The sequence below is a fragment of the Falco biarmicus genome, chromosome 8, assembly GCF_023638135.1.
Source record: "Falco biarmicus isolate bFalBia1 chromosome 8, bFalBia1.pri, whole genome shotgun sequence".
Taxonomy (NCBI): Eukaryota; Metazoa; Chordata; class Aves; order Falconiformes; family Falconidae; genus Falco; species Falco biarmicus.
In genome coordinates this window covers 46815880-46834765 of record NC_079295.1, presented here as the reverse complement: position 1 = coordinate 46834765, position 18886 = coordinate 46815880, and the positions used below count along the sequence as shown (strand labels likewise).

Genomic DNA, 18886 nt, shown 5'->3' with positions numbered 1-18886 from the left:
CTCCAGGTTCAGCTGTTCCAGGAGTTGATGACCTCCCGGCTGGGCTGAGGAGCTGCTATCATCATGCCCCGACGTTCCTCTGGGAAGGTTTGCCCAGCTTGGAACTGCTGGCCTGAGCCAACCTGGCTGCAGGGACCTGGGAGGCGGCCACAGACCCATTTGGTAAGCAGCAGACCATTGCCTACTGCCCAGGCAGGGCTCAGCATCCACCGCGGGATCTGGTACCAGCCCCAGGCACACAAGGACGGATCAGATCATGCCCCTACAGCCCAGTGAGCTGTGGCACCTCTGGGAATTTCCTGGAAAGTCCTCCCACCTAACTGAGGCCCCTAGGAACACCCACGAGTGAAGGAAATAAACAACAACCCCTCAGAAAAACTCAACATATCAGAAAATGCTTAGCATGAAGTACTCAAAATGCCCCTGGCAGTTTAAATGGAGCATGGAGTAAGCTGAGCAAATGTATGAATAAACAAATTAAGCAGATAGCACAAAGCAGACGAGTTGGCACGTAGGTGTCTATTGAGAAAGTTTAAGCACAGCAAGGGGAAAAAAGCAAACCCAAAACCCAGGCATAATATTCCTCACATTTCGGAACTGAGCTCTCAGACAATACATCATCTAAACCACTCGAAATTACCATCTGTCAGAATGTCCTTTAAAGAAAAAAAGGTCTGAAAGTTTCCAAAGCAGTATTTTAATATTGTCATATCAGAAAAGAAATTGTTTCTGTCCAAAGAAAGGCATTTCAATTAGCTGAGGAATACTATGCAAAAACATTAGTTTTGTGGCCACTGCTACACGCTCATATCACGAGACAATGAATTTCCTGAGTCTTGATCATGTCAGGTTAGCTAAATCAGGGAAGACGCAATTTAATAGCCCCCATCATTTTGCAAGTTACCTGCAAATGCTTCCAGACCCTCTGAATGGTTTTCTCTTTATGGAACGTATAATGAGGAGTCTAGATGCTATTAAAGAACCTAAGGAAATAATTACAATATTGTTTCAAACATTAAGATAGGCCATAATATGAAGAGCGGGTCTGTGTTTCTGATGTGAAGAGTGTATCTTACTGTGATCAGTAAGTCAAGCTGTTTCAGACTATAAACTAGGTCCTCTCCTGGTGTAAATCTGGGTACCTGCTGCTGTCCATGAGGTCACGTTACTTCACACATGCTGAGGACCAACTCCATTGGATACAAGATTGGAAAAGAAATGCAGTTTTGTAGACTATATATTAGACCAAGTGATAAATAATTTATAATGGTAGAGAAGGTGACCGTATCTTTAAGCATAGAAATATGCAGATATAACAGCCCTGACTGTCAATCTTCACTCCACACTTCTGACCCTGATCCATCCAATGCATTTCTAAAGCCTCTGCACCTGCAGATGTGCAACACACACACCACAAAACCCCAAAACCCACAAAACCAAACGGGCCCCAATAACCGCTGGGACCCACAGGGTACCACCTGCAGCACCACACGCTACGCCCCGGCACGAGGCAGACGGGGCTCCTCCAGGCAGCAGCCACCTTCCAATGAACCACCAACACCCTTCAGACCAGTCTCCTCCTGGCTCAGCCTGCCGACCCTGTTCCGAACCCCACGACTAATCGACACCCCTTCGGTGTCAGGTGCACATGTCCGTGGGGCTAACCCCCCTCCAAAGACAACACACAGGAGCTGCTGTATTTCTGAAATGAGCACCTCGCTATCCCAAAGCAGCCAAGGAGGAAGGTGCTCCCTGGGGTGCTCATAACCGCATCACCCCCCAGACCTTCCCCCAGAGAGGGCTGCCAAGGGGAGAAGAGGGGAAGTGGAGTTATTCCCCTTGGACTCTGCAAAAACGAGGAGCCCAGGCAAATCAAGAAACAATCGCAGCTTCCACACCAAATTACTTCTGGCTAAGTCTAACGAGCAGAACAAGGATGCCCTGAGGAGAAGACCAGGGTAAGTGGTGCTGCAAGGAAAGGGCTAGGCAGGGGATAAGGCAATTTGGTGTGTCACAGGACAAAAGAATTTTCCAGTTCCTGCTATTTTAAATCAAGAGAGATGATGAGAAGCACAGAGCCCGTCTGGTCTCCCAAGCGTCACCTTGCCACCCAAGGCGGGACAGAGCTCACCCTGACAGCGCAGCTCCCAGTACGAAGGCAGCGTGCTCCTTCAGCGTGGCCTCGGTGCTGTTCAGCCCATCGATCACCAGCCGGAGCCCACCCATGGAGAGGAAATCCTTGGCGTTGTCCACCTGGGAGAGAGCAGGTCCCCATCAGTATGAGACCCCCAGCGAGATGCTGCTTAACACCTCTTGGAGAACACCTTGCTTCAGGAAGCACAGCACCTCTTCCCTCCTGCTCTGAGTTTTACAAGCAATTAAAAATCAAGAGGGAATGACTATGGCTTGAATTCCGTACAATGCTGCCTGCGAGCAGTGCATGTCCTGGCTGCAGAAGCACTGACAGGGGGCTATTATCACATGCAGAAGGCATTGCTAAAAACCCAAATACTTTGATAAGCTATCAAAACTATTCTCAACACGTATTGCAGTAATTCAGGTAATGCCAAAAACTTGGTAGGTCTAATGATGTAAAAACAACCCAGTTCTTCTCTCTCTCACCTGAGCAAGCCTCTCCTGGGAACCCAGGGAATTGTATGTTTTGCAAATGTAATTAATTAATTGACGCTCTAATTGTAGCACCAGGAGGTAGGGATGTTTAAGAGCCTGTCAGCAGCAGCGGTACATGGGCAGCATCACCTCTGCTCGCAGAGAGGAGCATGGGCGGTCCTGGGCATTCTGCACGAGTACCGTCAACAACCTCACGTGGACATGGAAACAAAAAGCCAGTCATCCTTGCTCGGAAGGGTCAGCCAGGGGCTTCCCCTCGGGGCAGCCTGAGCGATGATTTTTCTAAAGCAGACAATACTGGACTAACTACCAGTAGGGAAAAGTTTAAACATTAGTGGGGATTCATCACTCCACAACTTCAACCAGACTTGGAGCTGACCAGGCACAATCACAGCGGGCATCTGTTCTCGGAGAGGAGGAAAGAAAAGGGCTCCGAGTGGCTCACAAACAACACTTAGAGAAACAGCGCAAAGTGCTTCAAGGACAAAATTTGGTCCAAAGTCAAATCAATGCATTTTGGTTCTCAAGGATTTTTTTTTCCAGTTTAAAAGGGAATCTGATGGACGCTCAGAACTGTGTGTGCAAAAAGATCGCATTTAGAATTTTAACATTTCTCCTCCCTGAAAGACAGGTAGACAACAGCATACATTGGCCAACAGCATACATAAACCCAAGTTACTGGCTGGGCAAACCAACCTCCCCGACTTCAGCCAGCAGACCACGCTGCTGGGGTGGGACAGGACAAGCACCACAAGGCATTCGGGGTACACCGGGCTCGCGCACCATGCTGCAGTGTGAACGCTCCTTTACTCAACAATGACTTCATGCTTAGCGTTATATTTATCTTAACCATGTGCCTTCACCAAAATTGGCCGTTAAATTGGATATTTTAGGTACCCAAGAGAATGAAGAAGCTACTTAGCTTTATGTCCTACAGGTATGTCTTTACCAAAGCAGGACCTGGGGAGCTACAGCTCGTCTCTTCTCCCCAGCGGGACAATACCCACCGCTTGCTGTCCCTCTGCAAAACTGGTGACAGAAAGCCGATCTCTGCAGGGCTGCTGGGGCTGATTCAGGATTTGTAGCAGCTTTTGTATCCTTTCAGATCCTAGTCTTTTAACTGTCCCTATAAACTGGTCCTGCCAGACCTCTTACTTTTCTGCTGGCCCATCTTTGTCTACAAAGAAATCTATGCAGCAACCCAATTTCAGCTGCCAGTGGGTCCTTTTATTGCTCAGCCTCTGTAAAAACTCGGAGGCTGTTTTAACGTCTGGAATTGGACATTGACTTCTGCTCAAGAAGGAATGCATAGACAGGCAGAAGTTTGCATCCAGCATCAGTCGTGGTAAAACCAGCCGTCACTGTAAGCTCAGCCCCAGCATCAGCGAGACACCTCAGCTGCAGAATATAAATTGTGCTGTAAAGCTTATTCTGAAGTTGTTCAGGTTTTTATTAACTGGAGTCTGTTGTGGGAGCTCCTTCCCTCACTCACTAGTTTAAAACCAACAAAATTCCCCAAACTCAACAACGTAAAGGTATTAACCTCTCTGGGGAGTGGAGGATGCTGTGAGGCAGCAGCTCGTGCCTTGTTTCAGTCCACTGAAATCAGGACAGAAGAAAGCCAAAGATCAAAAGAGCTCCTGAGTAACGTACGCAGGCAGCGTGGGAGACGAGAGGGATGGGAGAAGAGCAAACATGACAGCAGTTATTCAGGGAGCAGCTTTCAATCGGAGGAGAAAGAAAATGGGGAGGGAAGGTGGGAGAGAAAATGTTAGAAAATGAGAGCAAGGAAGAGCAGCATGTCAACCGTATGCAACAGAGAGGAAATTAGCAGTGAGAAATGGTGTAGCATGTCAGAGGAGGGGAGAGAGAAAGATAAGGAGAGTAAGTAATTGAGAAAAAGAGCCTGCAACGTATGAGAAGGGGTCTTGGCTCTGCATGCTGCTGTGCAAGCACCATTAATTCTGTTTATAAATGAGTTATGCTCTGGCCTCTTCATATTTGCATTTGGGTTTTATGCATTACAGATAACCTAGCAAGCCAAACCTTCCTGCTCTTTCTCCAAGACGGGCTCCCAAACATGCCAAGTTGAATCCTGACTGATGAGAAGTAAACCAGAGTTGGCAACCAAAAGCTGAGCAAACACAGAGCCCTTCAGCTGACCCTTCAATGGCAGGAGAAAGCACCTCTGCCCCAGCTCAGCACTGGCCACAGTTTCCCCTCTGCTCCCTGGCAGCCAGCTCAGAGGCACGTGCTGCTTCACGTCCCAGAGCTCTGGGATGCTCATGACCACGCCATGGAGCAGAGAGCATCCTTTGCCTTCAGCCCCTACAGGGCATGGCATTTTCCACTTGACAGGGCATTCTGTGCCCTGGACAGAGCAGCAGGACAGCCAGGAGCCAAATAATTATCAAAAGCCATGGCACATTACCATTCAGATGGGGGCTGGGAGAAGAAGGAGCAGCAGACCCATCACCGGCCCCACACGTCGGTGCAGGGTGCCCTGGGCCACCCACCCCTCCGAGGACCCCTGTCCTCCAGCGGCACGGCTGTGGCTCGCCGCAGAGGACTCCCAACAAGTTCAGCCCTTCCAGGGTTATGCGGCACAAGCGTATTTGGCTGCTATTCAGTAATTACATTAAGCCAGTGCTGCTAAAGTCAGTACCAAGCAGAGATAATGCTCTGGACGCATTCAACTGGCTGGAAGAAGAAAGAGGAGGAAAAGCCATGCTGGCTTAGAGACAAGTCATATTTCTTATCAGCTTCCTGCCTGATGAGAAGGTGCTGCCCAGCCATCTGCCCTGACAGCGCAGGCACAGAGCGACATTGTGATCGATGCACAAAGGAGCCCTCTGTACGCCCTGCCAGCCCCCTGCCATTTCCCCCCTGCTGACCCCTTTGATGCTGGATGTGGTTCCCTTTGATGCTCCAGTCCCTGCCCCGGGAGCGGGGACCGCTTCCCACTCCTCTCGCCTTTCTGAAAGGGTTTGCCCCATCCCGGGCTGCAAGCAGGTGGGATTTTATGCTGGAAAAGTCCAGACCGTTAAGCTGGAATCCAAAGCACCCCAGGGTGTTTTGGGCTGCTTTTTAGCATGCTGGCCTGATGCTCTGGCACCCTTAACCAGACAGAATTAGCCCTGAGTATAAATACGAAGCTCTTTGGGTGCCCATTGTTCACACATATTCTCTGAGTCAGACAGATGCCGTCACTGAAACAAAAGCATTGAGAACAAACAGCAAGGAAGCCTCTGCATGCGTATGACAGAGATGTAGTGTGGAAATTCAAGACAAAGAGCCCTGGAAATAACACTTCCATTAGCTTGTGCATGGACTGCCTCTCTCTGCAGCACACTCCTCCAACTACCTTCCCCCAAAATACCACGTTTGGTTTTAAGAAGTGTCATTCCAGTGAAAGGTCTCACACTGGCATCTCCCAAGAGCTGTCCCATCCACTCTCTGAAATGACAAAGTCACTGAGGGTGACAGTGGAAACTCTCCCAGTCCATTCCAGACTTCCCCAGTCGCTGGGGAGGGAGCAGCCCGGCCCTTTGCCACAAGGCAGAGCACAGCCTGATGCCCAGACACGCACCCACGCCGCTGCAGTGTGGGAAGGCACCAAGCACCCGGAGGAGAGCGGTGTGCCCGCAGCCTGCAACCCACAGGAGGTAGAAATGTGCGAGCTGAAAGCAGAGCAAGGGAGATCAGAGGGAGGGGTGGGGAAAGCGTGAGCATAAACCTGAGGAAGCGAGATTTCAGGAAATATATTTAACCTCACACAGAGCCGACTGGCATGGCTCAGCTGAGGCTCAGCAACTTGCCATTTGCCTGAGCCTTCAGTCACGGTCGCCACCAGCCCAGCTGTGAGAGAGGCTCTACACGCCACTTGCTACACACTCCCAGACATAACAGAGGCATTTGGGTGGCTGTTGTCTTCACTGGTACGAAGACGTTCTCTGCAAACTGGTGCAAGGACACCTACCCGCAACCACAGAGGCTTTCCGTGGAAGGAGCAAGAAAATAATTATTTTCTTAGCAGCCACCACTCCACCTACCCAAAAATGGCAGATAAAATCCCATTTCATAACATATAAGCATATAAAAGAAGAAAAAGGAAGGGCAAGAAAAAAAGCCTGAGAACAGACGACAAATCCGGCAACATTAACCCCTAGGAAACTGCCCACTACTGGCACGAGCAATGATTTATTCAAACCTGGATACAAAATAAGCCTGCAATAGCGCCCTGCTGTCTGTTATTATCCCAGGATTATGATAATTAAGCAATATGTATTACCTGATACCAGTAAGAAAAATAAAACCACATTTATGACACCGTATCCCCTGGATTTTACACAGTAGTTACTAATGCATTTCTGTTACCTGGTGAACATAATATTCAAGATCATAAAGTGCCGCTACTTTTTCATTCAGTGTGGAGGCAGAGCTGTTGAATTTGCTGATTAATTTAACCATAATTTCATAATCCGTTTCCATCTTCACATTCAGCTTTTCAAACTCCTCCTTCAGCTGCTCTATGGGCCGGAACTTCTTCCTCACCTCTTCCTCGTGGGCCTTGAAAGAAGGAGGAGGAAACCAGACATGAAGGCAGGTGACACAGACAGCCAAGAAAGACACAGAAAGACACCCCCACCCCAGATTTACATGGGGACCCTGGCTGTCTGTGCAAATGGGTGTACTGCTGTGCATCAGAGACGCAGGGACAGTTCTGAGTGGTCCTGGTGAGAAGCCCACGAACCGAGTTCTCTGTAAGATACCTGCCTCGGGTACCAGCAAGCACCTCCCAAGCCCGTACCTAGGGCTTTTTCTATGTCCTACACACCTTCCAAAACAATGTAAAGCCCAGAGGCAGGCAGCACTGCTGTTCTCTGTTCACCTGCAAGTGGATCTTCTCAAGACCTGACTGCAAACGGCCCTCAGCAGCCCCCCAGTCTCACAGCTGACCCTGCTTGCAGCCAGAGATGGGGCTGGAGTCCTCCAGGGGTCCCATCCAGCCTGAACTGCCCAGTGACCCCATGCCAGTGACATCAAGGAGATCTCGGATGCACACAAAGATGCTTCCATCATCCCGATCACTTAATGCATTTCAGGATGGCCTTCTCCCTCAGGGACACGTATGCACTCTGTTGGGGACAGAAGCTGTCAGAAGTGAAGCGGGAGGACCAGCCATCAGATGGGGACAGCTGAAGCACCACAGGGCTTGGCCAGGAGATAGCTCATCCTGCAGCACAGCTTGTCTCCCTCGTACAAACAGCACCCCTAGGGCCGTGATGAACCAAGAGAGCTGCAGAAAGGTGAGCAGTGAGAAGGAAAAGGCTCTGCCAGAGATCTAAGAGAGCCCCAGAGCCAGCAGGGAGCAATTCTTCAGCATCAGCATTGGTGGCATTGGGACAGGCAGGGACAGAGCCTGCTGTGGCAGAAGATGGAGGAAACAGAGTCCAGATTCAAGATGGGCTGCCCCAAGAGCAGGAGAAGACAAGAAAGCCCCTTTTGAAAGGGATTCTGTTACAAACATTACCGACACACGTTTTTATACAGGAGGAACCCCCAACTAGAGGGTCTGCACATGCAGCACTCCCCCTGCAAGCACCGCCCTGCTCCTCCACGTGTGAACACAAGCCCAGGGCTGGAGCCGTCAGAGAAAAAAATAATTGAGCAATGGAAATGAAAGCTCTGACGATCTAATGGCAGCCGTACAATTGGTGCTAATGACTACTGGCCTAATTACTATAGGTACTACATGGTAACACAGGATGCCATCCGCACCCCAACCACACAGAACTGCTTTTGCAGGAGCGTAGATGCGAGTGCGCTTGGTGTAACTCAGTTTACTTTGACACAGTTACTTCAAGGATGAATTTGCTCCCTGCCGCAGTGATTTTAAATGGAGTACTTTAGGTCCATTAGACGTAGCTGTTCTTAGCCCAGTTCCTGGGACAATACTTATTCTAACAGTTCTTTTTTGAAATACGGCTTATTTCAGATAATAGAGTATCACTAATTTTTGCATTTAAATGACATTCCTTCAAGAAGTCCTGCTCTCAGTAATACTGGCTGCTACGTAAATAATCTTACAGAAAAAGAAATAACACCCTTGTGCCAGATATGAAAAAGAAAAAAAAAAAAAAAAAGCCTTTCTATGACTCCAAGTCTTTAAAGCCTTGATTCCTACCTCAGTTTTCCTTCAACTGAGACAACGTCAAGGCAGCAGAAGCTAGGGGCTAAGAAGATACTGATGAGTGGAAGTGGGAAAAAGGGCTGCCATCCACCTGAGGAGTTGTGTGTCATCCCACCAGTGTCACAGCAGTGGCAGGGGACCAGCTCCAGCCCTGGAGAGGGCTCAGAGTAGCACTTCAGTTTTGTTTTGCTTTGGGTCATGCATTACTTGTAACTAAACAGGAAACCTAGAAATTATATAAGGAAACTTCAACCTGTGCTTCATCACATCCATTTGGGTTTCACTACACAGGGCACAAGTTGGAAACCTAAACCAAGGAGGACAGTGAACAGCAATTCCTTTACCAACACCGTCACGCTGTGATCTAGTCTGCTCGGGGGCCTGCAGGCACCTCTGCGAACCAAGTGGCAGCTGAATAAATAAATACATCTTAACAGCAGATAAAAATACATCCAAACAACAAAAAGGAAATCAACCCACAGGTCCACACAAGTGTGTGCAAGTAGCATCTCTGCATTATTAATTCAGGTCTAATCACACCGGTATCAGAGAACGTAGGGGAGCAGCATCACACTGGAGAGCCTACTGACCATACCTGCTTTGGGTTCCCAGGAGAGATCTCATGGCTTCGCTTGAGTGTTGGCACACCAAGGACAGCAGTAAGAAATTGGGGTCTGCATGGCTCATGAGGACGGTTGTGTGGACACTGTGCCTGGTTTGCTACCTGAGATCTCACTCGAGTAAAGACCAGAAAGCAGCAGCATCTGATGGCTGATCTGGGGCCAAACTGCTGATCCCAGCCCACTGTCCCTCAACAGCCCACGGGATAATTGTTACCAAAAAACCCCGGAACTGAGAATATATGTAAGTACTTAAAAGCAGCTTGCAATACAAGGCCTTTAAGTTTGAAATTATTAACGTGGACCTGAACAGAAGTCTTCCCTTCTCACAGAAAAACAGGATTAGCACAAAAAGGGGTGAGAGTTGCCCAGGGAACCACATCACTAACAGGCTCACAGAGGTATTGTAGGTCCATATTCACCAAAAGGTTAGTCTGCACAGTATTTTCCCCAGCAACTACTTTAACCATCACATTTCTGAGATGCATAACATAGGGTATTCACATCCATGTACTGTACACTTCTTTGGAAACAAGGAACTCCCCTTACCTTCCTTTCTGCCTTCTCACTTTCCTTCAGTTTAGCCAATGCCTTCTTCAGCTCCTGGGATGTGAATGAATTTGAGTCAACATCCACCCTGCCCAGCAACAAAACAAAACATGTCAGAAGCAAACAATTGTATCTCTAATATTTTCACTGTGATACACTAGCAACGGATACTGTCAGGAGGAAAGGACCCAAGAGCACTATGTTTCCATGCACTTCACTTAAAACACACAAAACCCCTCCATGCTCAAGAAGGTATTAGTCCAAGTGCTACGTATTGTGCATGGTTTGCAGACACTTCACCCTGACAGTCAAAAAAGGTTCCGTAATCTGCACACTGACCCAAAATCTCAAGTCGTAACACAATAAAAATAGCCGATTAATTTATACCTCTGAATTTCACATTGCAACACAGAAAAGCAGGAAGTGTTTCAGAGGAAAAATGAAAAAGTGCCACTGTGCCACTAAATCATTGCTAAGGACTTGCAAGCTTTAACATGGAGATTTACAGCTGAAGTTCTGATGATCGTCACACACAAAGTTAGGGCAAGGGTAAACGCAAGCAGAAATTACATGGAAGTGCTAAAAAAAAAATATGTTGTGCTGCTCTTTACACCTATCTCATTGGTTCAGAGAGTGTTTATCTGGGCCACACACACTCTTGCACAGAAAAAAGGAAAGCCAACTGTTGAGGCATCGTGAAGCTAAAGAGCCTCTCCATGCGCTGAACAGGAGTAACTGGGGGAGCGAGGGAAGCAGTGATAAATCCCACACACTTTAGGAAAAGAAAGTTTCCCATAGTAACTAAACCTGTCTTTGTTAGGAGGGTGCCAACGGGAAAGTCAGCACCAGTGAAACTTTTAAAACAACTTTTGAAATGTGGGTGCAGGGAAGGCTGTCTGATCCAAGGAGAACGCCAGCAGTAACTGATGTGTAAATGAATGCTGCGAGCCCGCTGACTGTACAGAGCTAAAAACACTGTATCTGGATCAGGTCAACACAATCAAAGCCCCTCACAACTGCTCCGATGGTTTCAGCTTAGAAAGTAGTTTCAGGCTGATTGCTGCAGATGTTTCAAAGGACTGCTGTCATTCAAAGGCGGCACATTGCAAATTTAGTTTCGGTGTCACGGCATGAGAAGCCATGAAGGTGTCTGAATGTGCACTCAGGGCACTGCTACCGCCATCCCAAAGGGATCACAAAGCACAGGTTCTCAGCACTGCTGAACTCTTAAACCAGCAATTAAGTCTCAGGAAGAACCAGCAAGGAAGTGAACCGGGGAACCCGGCCTCAATAAAAGACATGAACCCCGCAGCCCACCCACCTGATGCTTTGCACCACCATACCTTTTTCTTCTTCTCTCTTCTCTCGTGTCACGTTTTCCATTTTCACTATCTGGGAGCTTGGCTTCTCTGTCTCCCGTCTGCAGATTCAATCGTACGTGTGACCCTGCAGGAACGGCTTGACCTGCAAACCAAGGTCGGGTTATTCCAGAGCACGTGCATTAGCCCAGCTCTGCACGGAGGCAGGAGCTGACAGCACATGCTCCTGCCTACGCCAGGGAGAGAACAGCCTTGTCCCGCAAGGGAACAGCAGCCGGCCAGCCCCTCTGCCCTCCATCAGCAGCCCTCAGACACAAGGGCTGTTCTAACCTCGCAGAAATGCCACCCCAACTCACCGCCCGCCTCTCCGTGCCGCGGCGCAGGAGGGACCCCGAGCCCAGCGCAGCACCGGCTCCCTCCTCCCTGCCGAGGCCACCTGGGGAGCAGTAAAACCCACATCAGGAGCGGATTTGGGGGCTGTTTGGGAAAAGGGGAATCGGATGCTGATGGGGGTAGACAACATAAAATACAGCTGCCCAAGTGAAATCAAAGCGTACAGACAGGTACGCCGGATATGAAGCACACCAAGGCGAGGCTGTGTCGGTTTGGAAATACTCTGTTAAAAAGAATATATGATCACTACTATCTGCCAACAAAAAATACACAGAATACATTAAGGTTTGGTTTTAAATGCAGAAAAGATGGGAAATTCAGAGTGTTTTTTCTTGGTCATAATTCACCACAAACACATCACAATGGGCAGCCACAGCACCGGCATGGAGAGGTGGCAATATCTGGCTGCTGTTTCTCGATGTCACTCCCCCTTCTTTTAATGCAGGAAATCTGCCTGCTTAGGAGAGCAAGGCTGCAGCTGCAGGAATGCAGAGATCTCAGCTGCACACAGACAGACAGACAGACCCCACTGCTCAGGCTACACTATTGATGAGGTCTCCCTATTCAGCCTTTCCTTTATCTGCTTCCTTTTACCTACAAGGATGCCTCAGATAAAACAGCACACCACACAGGAGACAGGTAGCATCTCCCACCAAAGGGAAGTGAAGACAAGGATAATTAATTTGTACAATAAATACACGTACTCAAAGACAAAATGCTCTAGTCTAGGGAACAACCAGATTGATCCCTCCCTCTTCAAGACCAAAGAGGCATTTCACTGATCAAAGGACCTGGTGCTTCCTACATAAGACCAGGATGTTTGTCATAATTCAGACAAAAACATTTCAAAGCCTAAAGCCATCCAGCAGGTATAAGTGCATTTAGAAAGATCAGGAAAATCCATTTGGGAGGATTTCACATTAAAACAGGGTGCATTTCTGATAGCTCCTCTTTCTCTTCACCATCTCCTGTCCCTAGGGAGTTGCATTGGTTGGATATATGAGGGGACAGATGTGATTATCTTCCCCCACCTTAAACTATGCAAGGACAGGCTAGACACGCCACCCCCGCACGTGGCACACTCTCCTCCGACGGCCCCAGACCTCCTCCTGCTCCTTTACTTGTGAATCGCAGCAGCTTTAATCTGTGTGTCTATCTAGAGGAGCATCTTCCCACTCTGAAAAGGTGGGCTTTGCAGGAACTCGCTGTGATAGCTGAGCTGTCCCCGTCACAGCGATGCAGGCAATGCAGCTGGGACACACCGGTCAAAAAGGAGCTTGCAGGATGTCCGCAAAAAGGACCACGCTGCACCACCTCTCCCAATTTCAGGAGACACTGAGGCAGGGGTCAGAAAAAAGCAATAATTATCAAACGGCACTGTGTGCCGAACACAGAGATGCACGAGGATGTCCTCCTCCTCCACCAGCACGAACACCGCTCAGGGGCAAAGGTGAGGGGCAAGCGGGGTCCTTGCCCTCCCAAAGCCAGCGCCTTTCCTCGCCGGGTCACAGGCACCGGGGCAGCCCAGGTTACAGCCACAGCACTCACTGAAGCGACTCCTGAGTTGTCAGACACAGCCAGAAATAAATGTCCCCGTTAGAAGAGTACAGTATATTCCGACTGTCGTGCTCCCGGTTCATCTGGCCACGTTAGTTCACTCGGTTGCCAGCAGAGAGGAACAAGGCTGGTGGGCTTTGCTTGAAAGAAGCATCAAAAGGGAAAGTACGGGAGCAGCCTGCAGAAGGGCTGAGCGGCTCCCGTGTGATCAGCCCTCCCAGTTACTATTTTCAGCAAGCAGTAAACAAACGAAAACATGAACCCCACCATGCACGAGCTCACAAACCCAGCGCAACCAAATTCAGGAGGTTGCCATCAGAGAAGACACAAACCTCTCCTTGTTTCTGTTTCTTCGCGCTTTGCTAAATGAGATGTGACTGAGACCATCCAACCCCAGAGCGAAGTCCCAGCCTCGATGTATTTAAGCGCCTTTTGTTGCTACAGGGATTTCTTCTCGCTATTGCGCACAGCAGCACAGGTTCATGCCGCAGCAGGACAAACATACTGCTTTGTTAAATAAATCAAGACACACAGCTCTCTCTTCGGCAAAAAGATTGGCGTAGTCACTTAAAAATATTCCAGACGTTTGAGACAGGATGAGGTCTTCAGTCTTGTTTAGCTTGGGGTATTTTGAAGTATTATTCATAAAGAGTGTTTGAGGGTGGGTTGACTTGAATAATGTGATTAAAATTGCCGATTCAAATGAGCAAGCTGGAAATCCTGAATTTTAATCATGTTTCACTATGTAGCTTCTAGACACTTCCCTTAAAAACAGCTGATTCTTTTTGATTCCTATAATTTGATACTATTCAACAACTGGGAGCACACACCGGAGCGATACATATGTAAGCAATTACACAGCTTCACGTGCTGTTTAATACAGAATCATACTCTTAATAGCCTTTTTCCTAAAATAATTGGTTTTTCACTTACTGTTTGTATTAAGTTGCATTTGGGAAAAGAAACAATTTAAAAATATAAAAACAAGTTTATATTTAAGCAATTTTTGACTTTTTTTCTCTTTGATACATTAAAACAACAAAAAAAAGATTATGTCTATCCAAGCAGGTATGCATTGCATGTCTGTGCTAGTGAATGAAGCTGAATGGTCTCACTTTCCAGAGATCTCCAAATCCTACAAGTACTAGATCTCATCCTGTCCTACTCCCTTGCTCCCTATAAAGGGAAAGAAGAGTTTCCATTTTTATTAATTCCCCACCCCCAAATCAACTACTAGTAGAAATAGCTGCGAAAACCCCTCCGTGAACCCGCAGAAAAGGCTATAGCTGTCGGAGGAGGAAGCAGCAAACTCCTTCCCCCACAACTGCTTTGTATTATTTACTACTTTAAAAATATCCCCTACGTGGGGTTTTTTAAACCACAACTAAAATTATTTGAATACACGTTACTGCATCAGCTTGGGTTGACGGATCCAAGGGAAAGCCAGGGGGTTTAAGCAGACGACCCAGTGTCCCTGTCAGGGATGCGCCACCCGCCTGCCCTCAGTCCCTCAGCCCTCCACCTCACAGCCAGAATGATAGCATCCACCAGGTGAAATACTCCCAGGGGATAAAAAACCCCTTGCCGCCGCACAAATGACAAGGTATTTATTGGAAATAAATGTCAAAGCAAAACGACAGCATTTATTCTCCGAGCAGGAGACACTGATCCTGTGGCAAGGCGCTGCTGGGACGGCGTTACTGCTGTTCTGGATTAATCCCTTTATCAGCCGCGGAAGCGCCAGGCCAGGCTTTGCTCTCCCACGGGAGCTGGACCACGACCGCTTGGACTCCCACTGCTCCCCGGACAGACCGGCACTGTGCCTGGGCGCTCCACCGCTCCAGCAGCCGCAGCCTAAAAACTCCTGGACTTTTGGAGGTCCTGCAAGTGCATTAGCATTCATCTTATTTGGATGTCTTCTGCCTGTCCTGAAAGTTGCTTAAAGTGATGCCAAGGGAGAATTTAATTTATAGCCCTATTCTTTTAATCTTGGTCAGCCAGATTTTTTCAGACATCCGTTTATTTCTTCTTATAATATATTAGATGGAGTTACAGCACTGGAGTTGGCTTCAAGGCAGCAAGTCACTTGCAGGGGTTCTGCTGACATTTATAAACTGATGCTATTTCTCTCTTGTGTTTTATGTTATCAGCTAAACCTGTCGACTTAAATTATTGCCTTGTAACCAAATCACAGTTATCTGTTATTCTGTTATGTGTATGTTTCTGAAGCTCTATACCTATATCAAGCTTCGCAGAGGTTGAAAACAAGATGATAAATAAATAAACAAATGGAAAACAGAACACACTTCTACCACACTCACAACTAAGGCAAGAATCAGGTGCATTAATATACAGGATAGCTAAAAGCAGAAGGCTGCGGTGCTGAATATACATGACGTAGCAATACCCAAGTAACCTCATCTCTCTTTTTCTAGGCCAACCCAACGACCAACTGTGCTTCCTCACAAAATAAGCAAGGTCTCTTTCTACCCTGTTCCTTCCCAGTACATATCCCCCCTTTAGTGCTGGCCACAAGCGGTTTTGCATTTCTGTGTGGGGACAAGGCTGAGCCCCAAGTCATTACACAGCAACAGGCAGGCATTAAAAATAAACAGGTAAGTTTAACATCATACATAGACATACAAATCCCATATCGAGATGGTGCAGTAACTCACTGTGCTCCTGGCAGCAGCTTCTCCATCCCTTACCCACCCCTTGGACTCTTGAGCCGCCACCCATTGACCTGCTCAGCAAGAGAAGCCCACAAGGGACACGAGGCTCTCCCCATCCAGAAACACCTTCTGGCACCCATTTTCCCCTACGGCAGAAAAATGCCCCCCTGGGAAGGCATCTGCAAGCAGAAAAAAGGGCGATCCTGCTCACCAGACAGATCCCCTGGTTTCTCCCCAAGTGAGTATCCTTATTTGCCATTGCAAAAAAAAAGAAAAACCAAAACCAACAACCAACACCAACCCCCCCAAAACTCCAAACAAATCTATTAAAAACATGAAAACAAGCCACAGTTGTGAGTCAGTAACTGGCTCTGCAGTTCTCAGAAATCACCTCGCTATCACAGCAAGCATCAGGTAACATCTACCTTTCTTTACTCTTTGTTTCTTTTGTCACAGGGGAGTGAGGGGACAGGGACTTTCTCTCTAACACAGGCAACAAAAGAATCTGTGAATCAATACATGAATGTTCCCAGCAAAACAAACCAGCAGTGCTGCAATATTAAAAATAATAAGGCTGTATAAGACCGACAGAGCATCCACAAAAAGTTATCTGATGGCACCATACCTACTCCTTTAATAAAATAATGATTAAAAGAACCCAAAAAACCAAAACAATACATGGAGACAAATCCCAGGAAGCAGTGGAGCTCCACTCTGCCGCATCACAGGCACCACGAGCCACCAGTGCCACAGGTGGCTCAATGGGAGAGGCTGGGGCAACACATGCTGGGGACACACAGGGGGACCCAGCTGCGCTGGCACCTGCTCATGGTGCCACCCTGCCGCGGGTGGGCCTGGGGAGAGACGGGGGTGTCACGCAGCACGGTGCTCCAGCTGCACAAAGATGCTGCCTGTTTCTCAGGCTGAACGCTGGGCTCTGAGGAGCAGGGAGGAGCCAGCCCTGGTCTGAAGGGGCTCAGTGCGTGCTCTGACCCCCAAAGTCACCGCGCAGCGCCGTCGAGCAAGGAAGCAGCAAAGCCTGGCTGCTTTTTTTGGGTTTGGTTGGTTTTTTTAAGGGTGAGTCATATGGCTCCTTGGATTGCTTGTTATTTCAAAACAGAACATTTTTACATACAAAAGGAAGGGAAGATGTGTAGAAGACACAGGTCAGGAAGAGCCGGGTTACTGATGGAGGCGGGAGCCCAGAGCCCGAATTTCATTTTGCCACTTCCCTGCTCACCCATCTACAGCCCCTTGCATTAGTTCACTTTCTGGCACTCACCACTCCTCCCAATTAAGTGCCATCGGAAAAGGTCATTAATATGCTACATACCACCTCTTCCAGATAGCCAGCGGCGAGGTTTAACGGCATCAGGCCTGGAAGCTTCTCCCAGCAGCCACCCCAGCATTGCCCAGCATTTCTCCTGTACCCCGCCAGGGGCAGGGGGGCTCAGGCACCTGCACCCCCATGTCAGGCAGACACTCCTACGACGTGAATCGCTTTACAAAGCCACTTCATGTGATCTCTTTCTTCCATTAGTTCTGTACTTCTCCCGGGAAACCACAGGTGCCTGCTGAGCACAGCTCATCCCGGGAGAAGCACCACCCTGGTCACTGCCCCCGGCTTCTTGGGTCCACACCGTCAGTGGCAGCAGGGGCTCTAATTACCTACTGTAATTACTTATAGAGAAAACCCTTTTATAATCACTCTAGTCTGCCATGTTCCTCAAGCACATGCCTGTCGCATCCACAGGGGATGGGATGCCAGACAAACCCCTGCCGTGACCCCCCACAGCCCTTCGCACCATGCAACCGCTCCTGGGGCAGAGGGGCTGCCTCTGCCTGCTAATGAGAAGTCCTGGCAGCCTCAGGCTGGTTTTATCACCGTTATTTTGTCTTATCATTGCACCCCAATACAAAGATCCTGCTGTGCAAAGGGCTGACAAGGATAAAGAGACGTCCTTCCCTTCCTGGGATTACAAAGGAAAGGATGAGAGAGGAGTTTTATCCTTACGGCGGCATGAGAAACAGCTCAGGCGGCTGCTCAGGAGTGGCCCAGTCCCCAAGCCACAGACACAGCTCTCAGCCCCAGCTCGCACCAGTGTCTTCCAGAGACTCCTGAATGTGATAAATTCTTGAGAGACTGAACGAACAGTTAAAAAAATCTTCAACAAAATCAAGGATGCTTCATGTAAGACAATTCAGTTGGTTAGTTTATCTAACAAATCTTTTATATAATACACCAAGCTATGCTAATAAATATCCTGCAATCCAATCTGTCAAAATGATGTCTAAATACATCTCCAATTCCAATTTTGTTCCATGCTGCAGCAGAGCAGGGACAGGAGCCACCTGAAATGCTTTCAAGCTCGCCAAGTACGAATCTTGTTATTTCAAAACAGAACATTTTTACATGCAAAAGGAAGGGAAGATGTGTAGAAGACACAGGTCAGGAAGAGCCAGGTTACTGATGGAGGCGGGAGCCCAGAGCCCGAATTTCATTTTGCCACTTCCCTGCTCACCCATCTACAGCCCCTTGCGTTAGTTCACTTTCTGGCACTCACCACTCCTCCCAATTAAGTGGTGAGTACAAGTACAATCGCCAAGTTCCCCGTTCCACACCCAGCGCTGCTGCTGGCAGCAAAGCCATCCCTGGGAAAACCCCAAAAACACTGCACTGAGACATCCCAACACAAAGTGCCACCATCCCTGCTCCTGCCCAGGCTCCCCATGTGTCTCAAAGAAGCAGCACTGCTTTCTGCTGGGCTTGAACCCTACCAAACAGGGTACAGAGAAAGGGCCATTTCTATTCCAGTTTCTTATTAAGTAAGAAAGGAGCTACTTACTGGTGCTCGCTGGGTTACTGTTTTCCTATGGCCAGTGCCACAGAGACCGTTGTGTGGACTCGGGGTGCCAAGGGCTCCTCACAACCAGAATTACAGGGAGACACGG

At 48.4% G+C, this 18886-nt stretch overlaps 1 protein-coding gene across 8 annotated transcripts in view; it reads right to left on the bottom strand.

Annotated features, from left to right (window-relative positions):
- SIL1 (SIL1 nucleotide exchange factor) overlaps positions 1 to 18886 on the bottom strand; it is a 97375-nt gene that overhangs the window by 33244 nt on the left and 45245 nt on the right. For all 8 annotated transcript variants that reach the window (XM_056349286.1, XM_056349291.1, XM_056349283.1 and 5 more), the window contains 4 exons: positions 11337 to 11457; positions 9994 to 10081; positions 7009 to 7200; positions 2132 to 2253 (listed from right to left, as the gene is read on the bottom strand). In XM_056349286.1, the coding sequence (XP_056205261.1) occupies positions 2132 to 2253; positions 7009 to 7200; positions 9994 to 10081; positions 11337 to 11457 (523 nt within the window). The remainder of the gene's footprint in view (positions 1 to 2131; positions 2254 to 7008; positions 7201 to 9993; positions 10082 to 11336; positions 11458 to 18886) is intronic.